General features: G+C 36.6%; 1 protein-coding gene across 6 annotated transcripts in view; it reads right to left on the bottom strand.

Annotated features, from left to right (window-relative positions):
- Positions 1-14,560, bottom strand: part of celsr1a (cadherin EGF LAG seven-pass G-type receptor 1a) — an 83,538-nt gene that overhangs the window by 19,888 nt on the left and 49,090 nt on the right. For all 6 annotated transcript variants that reach the window (XM_026225491.1, XM_026225473.1, XM_026225482.1 and 3 more), the window contains 7 exons: positions 5,934-6,091; positions 4,452-4,615; positions 4,234-4,359; positions 1,500-1,672; positions 1,228-1,413; positions 1,038-1,151; positions 5-179 (listed from right to left, as the gene is read on the bottom strand). In XM_026225491.1, coding sequence (XP_026081276.1) covers positions 5-179; positions 1,038-1,151; positions 1,228-1,413; positions 1,500-1,672; positions 4,234-4,359; positions 4,452-4,615; positions 5,934-6,091 — 1,096 coding nt within the window. The remainder of the gene's footprint in view (positions 1-4; positions 180-1,037; positions 1,152-1,227; positions 1,414-1,499; positions 1,673-4,233; positions 4,360-4,451; positions 4,616-5,933; positions 6,092-14,560) is intronic.

Here is a 14,560-nt window from a genome sequence, read left to right as displayed (position 1 = left end):
GTACCGGGGTCACAGATGCAGGTGTGTGCATTCCAGTCGTCTGTGCACTGGCTGTTGTCAGGGCAGATGTTGGAGTCGCAGGGGTTGGCTATATCGCAGCCTTCTTCCACGTGGAGCTTTAATGCCTGCTGCATGTTGATGTTAGCCGTGTTGGTGGCAGTCTCCCCCATCCTGACACCCTGTGACACGTTTGCATAAAGTCAGTCACTTTTCAATCATTCGTGAGATTTAAAGCTGCAGTCGGTAACGCTCTAGCGGATAATAAACAGAACTGCTTGCGTCTTGCGGAAGAACATCGTAGCCGGAACTACTTCTCTCTGTTTATGTCTATGAAGAATCCCAACGGTACTGGGTTACTCCGCTGTGGTACCCCCGAAGCAATCTAAAATAGTCTGAATATAAACACTTATTATAGGTGTACCCTAGTGATTCAGGACAAGCTAAAAACACGGTTTGGAAAATGGATTCATGGTGTACTCGCTTATTATATACATTTTTCTACATTTTGAACACAAACAAAGTTATGGACCGCAGCTCTGATTGGTTGTTTCTTAACGGGAGCGGTCCGTAACTGCAAACGGCAATAGGACCACTGGGAGGAGCCAGAGGAGCTTGATTTTTTCACAGATTATCTGTCTCATATTCTACTGTCAGGACATAATGACAGGTTTAACAAATATGTAAAAAATATATTTTTACAAAAGTTACCTACTGCAGCTTTAATATAATGTTGTCTTACAAGATTATACACGCCTTATGCATCAAAGCCAAACTTGACCCATTGATTGCTTGAACACAGATAAATGTTTATGATATGAATACATGAATAAATACAATAAATATATTGATAAGAATAATTCCGCTAGGATATTAGTAATATAAACAGAAATTACTTATGTACAAAACAATCGCTTAGTTTTTTTTTTTGTCCTGTATACTTTTTTTTTGTCAAGGATCAATGTATTACACATTTATGATCCAAAACAGCTACTGTATCATACAAGTTGAAAGATTCAAAGGCTTTCTCTTGGCCTCACCTGCATGCATCCCTTAAAACCCTGCTCGACGCTGTTACTCTGTCCCAGAAGTCCACCAATGAACAGACTCCTCAGCTTGAGTCCAGGCAGCTGGTTCCCGATCTCTGCTGATTTCTGTAAAGCATGGAAGACTTCAGTAAAGAGGTTTCAGCAAAATACTGTTCTGTTGTCTTAAGTCCACACAACTCACCATGAACATGTCGTAGTCCAGGTACACATTTGCCATGTACTTTGTGTCCTTCCCATCTTTGCTGCTCCTCAGCTTCACGAGGAGGTGATGCCATTCCCCGTCATTCACTCGGACTTCTGGGAAATCCAGCGTGGCCACTTTCTGCTCCCCCAGAAGTACTTGAAACCGCACATACTTGTCCCTTATCTTAGAGAAAGTCAGGAAATGTTTTAAAATGACAGTCATACCTGATTAGGATATGGTATATGACCTGTATGACATTCGACACTCACCAGAAGGTGAACTTTAGATGAGTCGCCAGCGTTGACTTGCATTAGGGTGGCGGATCCAATGCTTTGTCTGGTGCGAAACATTAGGCTGATGTACCAGGGCACCGCGATGGTGATGTCAGGGTCGTTCCATGACACAATGGCACGACCATCAAAGTGCTGCGGCGAAGGCATGACTGCAACAAAGTAAGAAACAGTTTATGACTGCCTTCATAAAAGATAGAGGCTTTTTTTTCAGGAAAATTTAGACTTTTGGCTCTGAGCCACATATTTAAAGGAGTGGAAAGCCTTAAACAAATCAAGACTTATCAGTGATGTACCCCCGTCTACTGTTTGATTTGTGTGCAGGCAATTTAAATAGCAGAAGTATGATGGTATGGAAATGCTACAGTAGAGTCACAAAGTCAAGTGAGGACTGGAGAACCCTTCAGCTATGAGCCCTGAGCACTGGCAGAAAGAGTGTGAAGAATCTCTACACTAGCACAATCCACAATCCTGCCTTGAAATCACTCTGTTATACAAAACATTTCCTTGAGAGAGAAGCAAAGCATTAAAACTGAGACTTGCCAAGTCCTTAAGTAATATTACGTTCACGCTTATGTTTTATTTTCTAGTATTATGCTCTGGAACTTGAGCTATATACATAAATTCGAAAGTCATACATACACACTTTGGGATTCTTTAAAACCTGTACTATTTCTGAAATTCGAAGATGCATGATGAACCAACGTATCACAATATTTCCAGACCACACTAACAGGACTGATATCTGAGAGGTCACCAAGGAACTGCCAGGTACTGCAGGCAGAATGACGTGTTTTACTAGAGATGGACATTCTATCTGTGCTATGGCAGAAGCGTAGAGGTGATCATATCGAAATCACGCTCTGGAAACACGCCATTAGCTCTAAAACAGTGCTATCCTGTAACGAAAACAAACCGCAAAATTGGGGCTACTTCAAGGCATCCATCTAATCAGCGTCAAAAATAACACCCTTTCCTGGCAGGCACGCTTCCCTGCCAAAACATAAAATTGGAGAAGGCTGTTTCAGTCAACACGGTTGTTTGTTAGATGATGATATGACTTAAACATCCAGAATTTAGAATAGAGTGCTGCCCAAACAGGCCTGTGGCGGGACCTGAACAAGAACAGCGTGATTCATGCTATCCCCTCTTGTTTGGGTGTCCCAAGCCTTACAGAAATTCCAACCGTGAAAAAACGGCCAGTGGCAATGTCAAGTACACTATCATTTGGGTTGTTCGAACACATGCAATCACACCCACTTTCAAACACAACTTACAATTAATCACAGTGGAGTTGTAAAGTAGTGTGTACAGTCCTGTTGAGTGTGTATCAGAATTGAATGCCAAAGTCAACTGTGACAAGCATGTTTTTTTAAAAAGCACTGACTTCACAAACCCACCAAAAAATTCGGTAACAAACAGAAGGACCTTTCCTTTCTGTAGTTGTGAGGAAATGTGGGAGCAGTCATTTTAATCTCTGACAGTTGCTTCGAAACTGACAATTAAACTCTATTTAATTGTTCTGTTCTAAGATTCCTCATTTTGTGCCAAATCTCAGACAGCTTTACAGTATCCTTAACAGAGATGGCAATCCCAGAATGCACTGCAACAAGCTTGGCAGAAGAGTAGAGGGAAACTATTAATATATGCAATTTAGGGCTATAATGATATCAGCTTTTAGATAATAGTGGATCCTGATAGAACTCACAATAATGAAATTATCACAATATACAATATCACCATTCAATCACACTTTTAAAAAAGTGTAGAAAGATTAAGAGAGAGTTTAGCACTAGATTATTAATTGATATTAGCATATGTGCAATATTTATATGAAATCAATATTGTAAAAAAAAAAATATATATATATATATATATATATATAGCACTGTTATCAGTATACTGCTACATTCCTCAAATATCAGTCATTATCCAAAATCTATTAAAACTGCACTATTTCACCCAGTATTTGTGTGTTTGTTTATTACATAATCAAACTGTTACATTAGCATCATGCTAGTGTATCTGAAGTTGAGAAAAATACTTATATTTCATCAGTTAGTGAAAAGTATCAATACAAATTGTTACATTTAATAAGAAAATATATTTATTTTACTTAACATTTGTGTTTTGTCTACATCTATTAGAGTAAAAAGGTGTTAGCTTAGCAACAAGCTAACATCAAACATTTTGTGAGAATGCAATTTGTGTGGGTTGTTGAATTGCTGAAAATCTTTTTTTAAATAGAATTTTTTTAGAATGTTGCCTCAACACATTATCTGAGGATTTTTCTTTCATATAAATCTGAACCTTACATCTGGTTTGCCGTGTGGTTTGACCCAAAGGACCACAACACCAGGTTGTAAAACAAAAGCTATTTTTTTGTTGTTGTTGGCACTGAGTGACAACATTAACATGCAAAGTAGAGGCATTATGGGAAATTCACTGGCAATGCTACTCGAATATTGCTCAGCGTATGTGGAGTATATATCTGTAAGGTTTATTTTTGGTTGTAAAGGACAGTGACTGATGCTTATCTGCAAAGACATTTCCCTTTCAGGAAACACCATCACATTAAAGCCACTGCCTGCTTCCTTTAAGTCCATGAGCAATCAACACCCAGTCCAAAATAACAAACGCATACACGGATGCTTGACACATGCATGCACATGGATTCATGTCCACTGGCACGCTACCAAACAGTCCCACCTACCCTGATCGCAGTTCTTGCCACCCCGGCCTTCAGGACAGTCACAAAAGTAGGTGTTCCACTTATTTTCACACTGAGCGCCGTGCTGACACAAACCCTCATAGCAGAAGTTCTTCTTCGCTGGACAGCCTGACAGTGCAATAAATATATTGGTTTTGAGTTACAGCAATCTAAAAACAAGTTCACAATAGGATTTTGGACTGTAATGGTTTATGTCAGACCTTCAGTGGTGCCGTTGTTGGCGATGTGACTGGCCATGTCGATGGATTTACTGTCAATCATCAGGTTCCTCATGCAACCCACAAAGTCACGGTTTCGTATGGGGAAATCCTCTGGAAGGTTGGGCACCCCGCCAAGCAGAAGAGGCCCAGTGAGATCCAAAGACCTGAAGAGGGAAAACAAAACTTTCAAATGTGCCACCAAACTCTCCAACAAGTTAATGGCATCACAATTTAACAAGTTGTCCTGCTTTCTACTATCTAAAGCCTAAATTATACTTTGGTTTTTGATATGCATATGCTAGTATATGTGTAGATTTAATGTGCATCAGTACAATATGCACGATTTTTCATGTGTTATGAAGTTTTTACTAATTAGTTGTCCAAAAGTCCAAAAAAAACCCCACTGGAAACAGCAAAAACAACATTCCTCTGAATTAGTGAGCACTTGTGTGAAGGGCTTAAGAACTACTCCCAACTTTTATTTCTCATAACTTCTGGAGAGAAATAGGGCAGATACTTGACAAAGATGAATCTTTTTAGTGCAAATTCGTTGAGTGCCTGTGTTCCTAGATGTTATCAAACGCAGTGCATTTTGTAAAGCTATGCATTCAGTTGTATGAATACCTTAAAGCCCAAATCATACTTCAGTTTTGATGCAAACTAGGGTCTGCATGCAGTTAACTTATGCAGTTCACCAATGTTACATGAAAACCTATTGTCAATTGTCACCAATTTGTTTTTGTTTTTTTGTAAATAAGTCTCTTATGCTCACCAAGGCTGCATTTATTTGATTAAAAATACAGTAAACTGTTATACTGTGAAACATTATTACAATTTAAAATAGCAGTTATTTATTTTAATATGTAGTTTTATAAAGCTGTTTCACATGATCTGTCAAAAATCATTTTAATACGCAGATTTGGTCCCCGAGAAGCATTATTATTACCATCACAAATGCAAACAGTTGCATATATACAGTAAATAGAAAAAAAAAATACAGTAAATTGGTCCGTATACGAAAGTGTACCAAAGCATCTGATTCCCATTAATATAACAGCTTGATTAAAAGCTTTCTAAGACAGAAGCAAGACAGGTGAAAGGGGGCGTGACCTTCCTTAACCAATCTGTCAATCACAGTGTCCATGACAACAGAGCCATAGGGAGTGGAATGTTGCCATGCTGTATAAAACAGGTCGGTGCTTATCAGACTGGAGCGACGGGTTAAACCTTCTCATTTATCTGTTGTTCTTTCTTTGAAGTGTTAATGCACAGCCCTGTTCCAGCATGCAACATCATCTGATGCTGCAATTGCCACTTAAAGTCTGAGAAGATCCTTCACAAATGAAAGATTTTTGGACGTGTGTCCTGAAGGTCTATGAATGGGCGTGAGAGAGTTCACAAAAGCGCAATTATAAATAATTACCAAAGGCTGATTATAAAGCAGTTATTGTTTGATTTACGAGGAGAGAGGGGTAAACTCACTTCTTCTGGCCCGTCTGGGTGCCCTGGGCAGCACAGGAATAGTTGCTGATCTGACTTCCGAAACGCACGGCCATGGAGATGTCACAGTCGTCCACCGCGACTACCGCCACCTTCTCATCCGAAGGCCCTTGAGGCAAACCCAAGTGACTTATCTTAGGCTGAAAAGAGAAGAAATAAGAAATATTAGTTATTCAAAATAAAAACAATGAGCACAGATTAAAAAAACACATTTTGAAACTAAACTGTTTATACTTTTTAGTATATGACAATGAGAGTAGGGGTGTAACGGTCCACAAAAATCACGGTTCGGTACGTACCTCGGTTTTAAAGTCACGGTTCGGTTCATTTTCGGTACAGTAAGGGAATGAAATGCAAACATCAGAAACGCACACTCACGCCACGCAGCCAGTGTGTCACCGGCCTTAGAATCAGCTGCAGGGCGGGATTTGCGCTGAACGCGGAGACTTCCGCCACTTAATATGTTCGTTTGGACACACGAAAATGTACTTATTGTTCCGCATACAAAATATTGCATTCGCTCATTCGGTACACACGTGCACCGTACCGAAAGCCCTGTACCGAAACGGTCCGGTACGAATACACGTACCGTTACACCCCTAAATGAGAGTGTGAAAAAAGTTTGCGTAATTGTATTCAATGTACATTTTCACAACAGTTTTTTAACATACTTTTAATTAAGACTTTTAAAATGTCCACTTTGTAATAGTGTTATTATATTTTAAAACATTGTTTAATAATCTTTTATCATGCTTAAACAACTACACAGATTTTTTTTTTTTTATTATAGTGTGATATTTAATATAACATTTAAAATGATTATATTTTAAATGCACTAAATGCAATTGCAAATATATTGAAATAAATGGAATAAAGTTTCAATAGATATAACTAGTGTTGAGAAATGATTAATCGGAATGAATCGCATCCAAAATAAATTTTGTGTACATATTATGTGTGTGTGTACTGTGTATATTTATTATGTATATATAAAGACACACTCATACAGTATATATTTATAAAATATTTACATGTATATATTTATATTCACATATTCTTATTATATGTAAATATATGCTTATTTGGGATGTGATTAATCACGAATAATCATTGCCTAGGATAACAATAACATGAAATTATATTTTAGTTTACCATAAATGTTGGTATTGTAAGTATCTTTGCCAGTACATGCTAACCATATTTTAAAGACATTAGTTCTTTATGAAATGACTTAGAAAGATGTACTTAAGTCCTACTTAAGTAGGTCAAGCTAATGATATTTAATATAGATTTAAAATAAAATAAATTTTCATTTTATTGCAAATAAAAGTGCATTTAAGCGTCAGTTCTTATAATGCATATTATAAACATAATAAGAACTCTTTCCCCTACAAGGATTCACAAGTAATATGTAATGAGGTTACACAGCAAATAATCATATACATCTCAAGCTGTGTTGCAGATTCCTGCCTTTTTCTTTTTAAAAGACAACAGATGCCAGGCTCATCCCATTTAATCAACAATATCTATAATATCTGCACATTTCAGAAATGTTACAGTTAACACCTTTCATGTAATCTTTACGTGATGCATTTCATTTTGCATAGCGACTGGATCAAATCTCAGACTTATTTTTGTCCCAGCAAGATTTATGGACTGAACTACTCGCGCTAAATCTCATTTCAGAAGTCTATTTCATGAATATGTTGCCAATGTAAAGATGACTCCGGATGTTTACAGAATCCTTTGCACACAGCGCTCACAGATCAAAGCTGTTTACAGGAGATATATCTATGTGCCATGTGTTGGCTCTAAACACCTAGCACAGGGCAGATGTGGGCCATCTGTGTGATTGGATAATGCACGGCAAAAAAAGTGACAGTCGGAAAGTAAAGTTGTGTTGTGTGTAAGCATTCACTCCCAGCATGGCACACTTTCCAATGCACAGCAGCTTTATCTATCACTGCCACTCCTACAGAAATAACTCTTTCCTACTGCAAAAGCACTCACACTTTCCATTAGATGACGTCTAAACATGGTGCAATTTCAGTCTATTTTTCTTTTCGCCTTCCTGTTGCTATATACGTATATGAATATTTATCTTAGTGTTCGCTTCACCTACTGACACACAAAGTCCCAGGGGTTGAGTTTTTACTATTACTAACAGATTTTAACCTTATTTGATTACATTAAAATCATTTAGAAGTTATACAATTATAAAAAATAAAAAACTTTTCAAATGCCTATTATTTATAGATTTTATGGTTACCCATGTCCTGGACCAAAACTTACAATCTTAAACAAGGCTCCATAAAATTTTACCTAGGAAATTATACTTTGATTAAGAAGATTACAATTAAGACTATTCATGAAAAAAAAGGAAATGCAACAAAATTATATTTGACCTTGACAATTGTAAAATACTACTGCTACTACAACGAATAATAATAAGAGTGTGACACATATGTCTTAATGTTTAAAATTTTAAAACACAATGACCGAAAAAATTAAATAAAAAACATATTTCCAACCTTCTTTCTGTTTGTCTGTCAATCTTTCTAGCCATAGACATATTTCACTAGTTTCTCATGGAGATGTGAAAGGGTGAATCGAATGGGAATTCCTTAAAGGGTGTGGTCTCAGACACAAACCCATCAGGGACCAGCATAGGTCAAAGCAGCTTCTAAGATCTTGAAAAAAAGTGGGGGGTCTGTCTTTTAAGGGAAACACGCGGGGCAGGTGGATTTTGCTGCATTCATTTGGCCTGTTTCCAGCAGGATATGAGGGTGTGAGGTATTATTCAGATGGATATCTCTGCTCATGCTGGGTGCTTTCAACCCGTATCTGGCTCATAATCTGGAACCACTTGTATATACTCACTTTTTAAACTTCTATGGTATGTTTTTTTTTTTTTTTTACTTATTTTTAAAGTATTACATCTAAATCTTATATTTAAGATTAGTATTTTGTTATATACATAAGAAAATTATGTTAAGATGTACAAATTTAGAAATGTAATCTTTGTATATGTAGGATTTTAAGTTTGAAGTTTGATTCGTTTTAATTAAATGTGCACATTTATATTTAGATCCAACATTTAAGATTTAACTTTCTATTTGAATATCACAAAATTGAATTAGTTGAAATTTATGCCTGTTGAAATCTCTATCTCTATTCTGACACTCATGCCACATATTCAACTTGGGAACTGATTTTATTTAATGGGTCTCATTTATTATAAATAGCAAAAAAAAATTATATATATATATATATATATATATATATATATATATATATATATATATATATATATATATATATATATATATATATATATATGATAATAATAATCTTTGTAAATTGTTAATGCGTCTATTCCTATATGAACTGCTGCATTGAATTTATAACTTAAGTAAGAATGGTTTAAAAATGTATTTATAAAATAATAAAAAAACACTATATCACCTGACTTTGATCATGATAACTGTGTGCCTTGTACCGTACAGTACAACACAGTCAACAAGCGACCAGGTCAAGTACATTCTCCCCACTGCCTTTGATTTAGAAGCTCAGCTTCATGCTGCTTGATTTCACCAACTCATTTATCTGACCTCTTAATCAGTGGAGTAGAAGAACAACACTCCAGCTGCCCAACACTGCAGGAAACCACTGTTTTTCAGAAAGCTGCCATCCGAAAAATCACAAAGAGCAATGATAAGACACGGTTCACGATTTGCTGAATGAAACCAAATGTGTTGTATTGCATAAGCAGAATGACCTTGAACATGACTTCAAAATGGACTCTATTTACCTACTACCTACATAAATCATCAGTGCTCTTTATTCCAAAAACAAGTCTTTATAATGTTGCATCAAAATATAATAATTTGCTCTTGACTGAAATGGTTTTCAGCTTTCTTGCCCACACGTGTTATAATGTTAACCAATGACCAAATCGCTTCTTATGCGGTTTACACTAGTGCGTTTTCATTTTTAAACCGGCATTTTTACAATTAAAACAATCCTTGTCTACACTGGCGTTTTCGCTGTTTCAGAAACGTGCTCCAGCCACACTACAACCGAAAATGCACGTCACATGACAATTCACGAAGGTACAATGGGCATGACATTATTGTTTGCACGGTCAGCAAGGATACGCAGAGCAAATGGTGTTAATCGCGTCAACGTTTTCAAAAGTCTTGTTTTTTTCCGTTTACACTGAAATGCAACCCCAGAGTTTTCAAACTAAATGGTCGACGGCATTTTCCAAAGTCTCTGTTTTCGCGCAAAAATGATCAGTTTTGAAACGAAAACGCACTAGTGTAAACATAGCCTTAGACTTTGTTTTACTTGGTAATTTAGCTCTATTCCTATAGGCAACACACAGTTTTCATACTCCAATCAAAATCTGAAGGATAAAATAATTCCCACCCTATTTCTTTTTATATACTTTTTTCGTTTATCTCAGAAATACACTTATATCACAGTACAGAGGTTAAATAGGTTGCAGAAGGCTATTAACGTTTACTTTATTATGCATATCTTGCTAATGAAAATGCATATTGCTTATAAATATGCACTTCCATAGCACAGAACACTTTATGGAGGTCTCACTTTGTATCATTTAATGTCATTTTGAGTATTATGACTTTTGGCTGTAGACTTTTGCATCTTGACACATCCGAGCACAGTGTAATACATTGTTGCCACTCGTAAAAATCTCTGTTTGCTCTTCTTTTACCTCACTGCTCACTGTCTAAGGTAAACAACTGAGAAAGATCTCACTACTGTTTCTTGCCTAAGGGGTTGTTAAGGGAGTGTTAAATCCTCGTGCGTCCGGGTGCAATTTGAATCAGATTAGCCTCGTTTGCTCTTTTCATGGTGTAAAATGACCGACAGACCTAAACAAAGACTTCTGTGTTGAGACAAGACGCCATTACCCAGAATCCCACTAAGTTTTGCTGTTTCCCAGACCTGCGAACAAACTAATTTTCAAATATGCTTTTTGAAACGTACAATAATATCCGATCAAATGAATGACATGCAATGTTTGATGACTAAACCCTATTAGCCTAAATATCACTAATCCCGCTTTGAACTTGTTATTCGACTTTTCCTCTGTTCTTTCTCTGTGAAAACCGCTCTGGTACGGCAGTAACCTCACCAGCGGAGGGTTTGTTGGGGGTCGTATCAGATCTCTGGGGGTTCTGGCTAAATGCCACACATTACTGGCAGAACAGAAAACAAGCTGGGCTCCAAACGTGCACCTCAGGCACAGATGGGAGCGCTGTTTGGGCAGGTACCACCATACTGTTTTTATGAAGACTGAAGGTTTTGTACACATACAGATTCCTGTCAGCTGTTTAACAAAAGTATTAGCTATCAGTGTTTTACTAACGCAGTATTTTAGTCAGCGTCTGGCTGCATACCACGTGTCCCCTAGTTTCTTACAAAGGCAGGTGTCTTCTTGTGTAAGGTTTCCACCTCAGGCTGCTCTGCACATTAAAAGTATGTTTTGCTATGAATTAATCTGGATCGGGTGTTGTAAGTGTGATTTTTTTACTGTTAACCCAAACATCTCCCCTATGTGATACGGCAGTGAGGCAGACTAATGCAGGTGATTTTATCCAGGTCAGCAGATGCGAGAGTTGGTTTGACGGCGGAGTAGTTGGTACATAAACTCATATATGGGAGAAATTAGGGTTTCTCACAGGTATAAAAAGGTGCCAAACCGATATGGATAACAAAATATGTAGATCTCTACAATTATCTTTGGTGGAGGATACTGTGTTGTCATTAAGACTGTCATTGTTACAAATAGTATTAAATCATAATAAACTTAATACTGTATTTCTGAACTCATTCATATTAGGGCTCAGATTTACTAACAGTCTTTTGCCATTCAAACAGCACTGTCAGGATTGATTAAAGACGCGCAGTGAGGAGTTAGCGCTAAAAAGGTGTGGACGAAGTTATTTTTGCACTTGACCTTTTTGAATATGCATTTGTGGGAATTTCCCTTTCTGACGTAAAATGAGAGGATAGTATTAAAATGAATCTCGCAACGTGATCTTAACGTTTGCCGCTCGTCAAATCACTGGTAATTGTGCCATTTTTTACACCCCAAAACAAGCATGTCAAACTATTTTAAGCTTGAAATGGCTGCAATTATTGCCGCTAGGATGAAGCACCATAGAGCGTTTAGTAGAAGGGAGAGGTTTATTTTCACATGTATTACTTTATTTGGAATCCTAGAAGAACACATTATGTGAAGCCGAACTTATCCTTATGCTAATTTGCGCTGTACTTGGATGTAAAATCAAATCAAAATTTTCATAATGACCAACACAATATGTGTTCTTTAATTTTCTCATTGTCAGTAAACTCGCACAAATTTTCACGCCAATCGGTGCGGTTTTAGAACCATCTTTGGTATAAAAAAGTCTTATTTTAGTATTATAGTATTAGCTTTTATTTTTATATTTTCAATTATACTTCTAGCTTGTTTTAATAATGGTGCTTTTGTAATAATAATAGTGCTTTTAATAATCTGCTTTTTAATTTTTTTTATTAATATTTCGTTTTAGCTTTAATTTAAGTTTTAAATTACGTTTTTAGTCATTTAAGTCTTTCAACTTAAACTTATTGTTTCAATTTAAATTTACCAATATATATATATATATATATATATATATATATATATATTTTACTTCAGCTTCACTAGCTTTTTAAAATTAAAACATTAAATCACAGAATTGAAATATTATGCATTTTCTGCGCATACTGTCTTCTTCTATGTATGGGGCAGACCATTGAAATCTACTGCTGTGGGTGTGTTCGCATTATAATCTGATCTGCATGATACCTTTTGTTAAATGAATAATAAAACAGTGCTTATAGTTTTTGCAGATGCAGGCGCAATTCAGTCGTAATAAATTCCCTCTGCGTGCACTCATTTGTTAAAGCAGGGTGCTGCCTCCTGCAACCCAGCCCCCCCCCCCCCCCCTTTTGATTTCTGGGTAATTCATCTGTGAAATCAGCTTGACCTTTTAAAACTTTTCTTAGCTAGACTATGACTGACCGAAACTTTTGATTTATATGTATATAAATATGAAGTCATTTAAGGAGTCATTATATTATGTATGTCAAAGAGAGTATGAAGTTTCTTCATTTTTAAATAAACAGTCTCAAAGGAATAGTTCACCCAGAAATAAAAACTCATCATTCACGCATCTGAAAAGTCAATATTTACTGCGTGCAAATCGAGTCAGTTCTCAACTGTTATCTGGTTTTTCACATATAATCTTCTGATAACTGCTTAATCTTCTGATAAGATGTATCGTATTTATGGTGCATTTACGATTTCATTGTAACTACGTGGATACAGAACAACACAAGGGTGAGTAAATGATAACCATTTTTTTATTTCTGAGTGAACCATTCCTTTAAAAGAGGCCTCCAGCTAAGGTTTTCTCTTGCGTGTTGAAATCTCCCGTCACCTCTACACACGGGTCTCTAGGGACGGAGGGTTTGCTGGAGCCATGGCAACACACTTGATCCCAACAGCTCCTGACAGAGGATGAGGTCAGAGAGAGAGAGGCTTGCTCAAACCTTCAGTTCACCCGAACAGACCGGGAGGGGGAGTATGAAGAAAGAATGGCTTTAAAAAGAATCATATCACCGAAAACAGGATTTTCATGTTCTTTCAAAATCAACAAGATGTTCTAGATTTACACACACACACAAACAAAGCGTGACAAAACAAAGACATGATTTGCAGTCGCACACTTCGTAATGTCTTTCATTTTAATTAATGTATTAATGTAATAAAAATGTATGTTTTATTTTAAAAATGGATTGGTTCCTTGTGCCAAGTAGGCCTGTCCCCCGACTAAGAATTGTTCTTGTCAACCAGTTGCACGTTTATATTAAATTGATTTATATAATAACCTACTAAACCATCTTTTAATATGCATTTAAGCATTTTATAGCCTGTATTCCATGCTTAAGCGTGCACCAGAAGCTTGCCACAAAGCACCGTCAAAAGTGATGATTATGAATGCGTCAGGGAAAAAGAAGACTTTTTAAATAAATTTTAACTAAACTAGTGCTTTCTCAGTCAGTATTGGCTGCAAACACCAGTGCTGACTCTCCATCTCCATATATATATATATATATATATATATATATATATATATATCAGGAAATAATAAGAACATTTCTCCTTAATAATCACAAATGAAGTTTTGTTCCATTTCCTAATCCATTAGCAATATTAATAAAGCCAAACAGGCCTGGCATAACTCTATGAGAAACTTGCTCTAGAGATGTTTGACGCTGTTTGGGCACATTGTACATCTGATAGCTCATTTACAGAGATCAAAATTGCAGTCTTCAGGGTACATCAATGTTGCTGCTCTGAGCGAGGTTCTTAAGTTTCACATTCTCAAATGATCTGTTCTGGACATGTACCGTTCAGCCCATCCAGTGTACTACAAGCCCAAGAGTCAGAATCAATCACTGATATGCGAACGTGCCCCGAGTCTACCTTCACAACAGTGTTTCTTAGTGTTTCGACTGCTTACACAAGTCAGTACAGGAAAACACGA

Source organism: Carassius auratus, chromosome 4, assembly GCF_003368295.1.
Source record: "Carassius auratus strain Wakin chromosome 4, ASM336829v1, whole genome shotgun sequence".
Taxonomy (NCBI): Eukaryota; Metazoa; Chordata; class Actinopteri; order Cypriniformes; family Cyprinidae; genus Carassius; species Carassius auratus.
The sequence above is the reverse complement of the archived record's forward strand: the minus strand, read 5'-3'. Positions and strand labels throughout refer to the sequence as shown.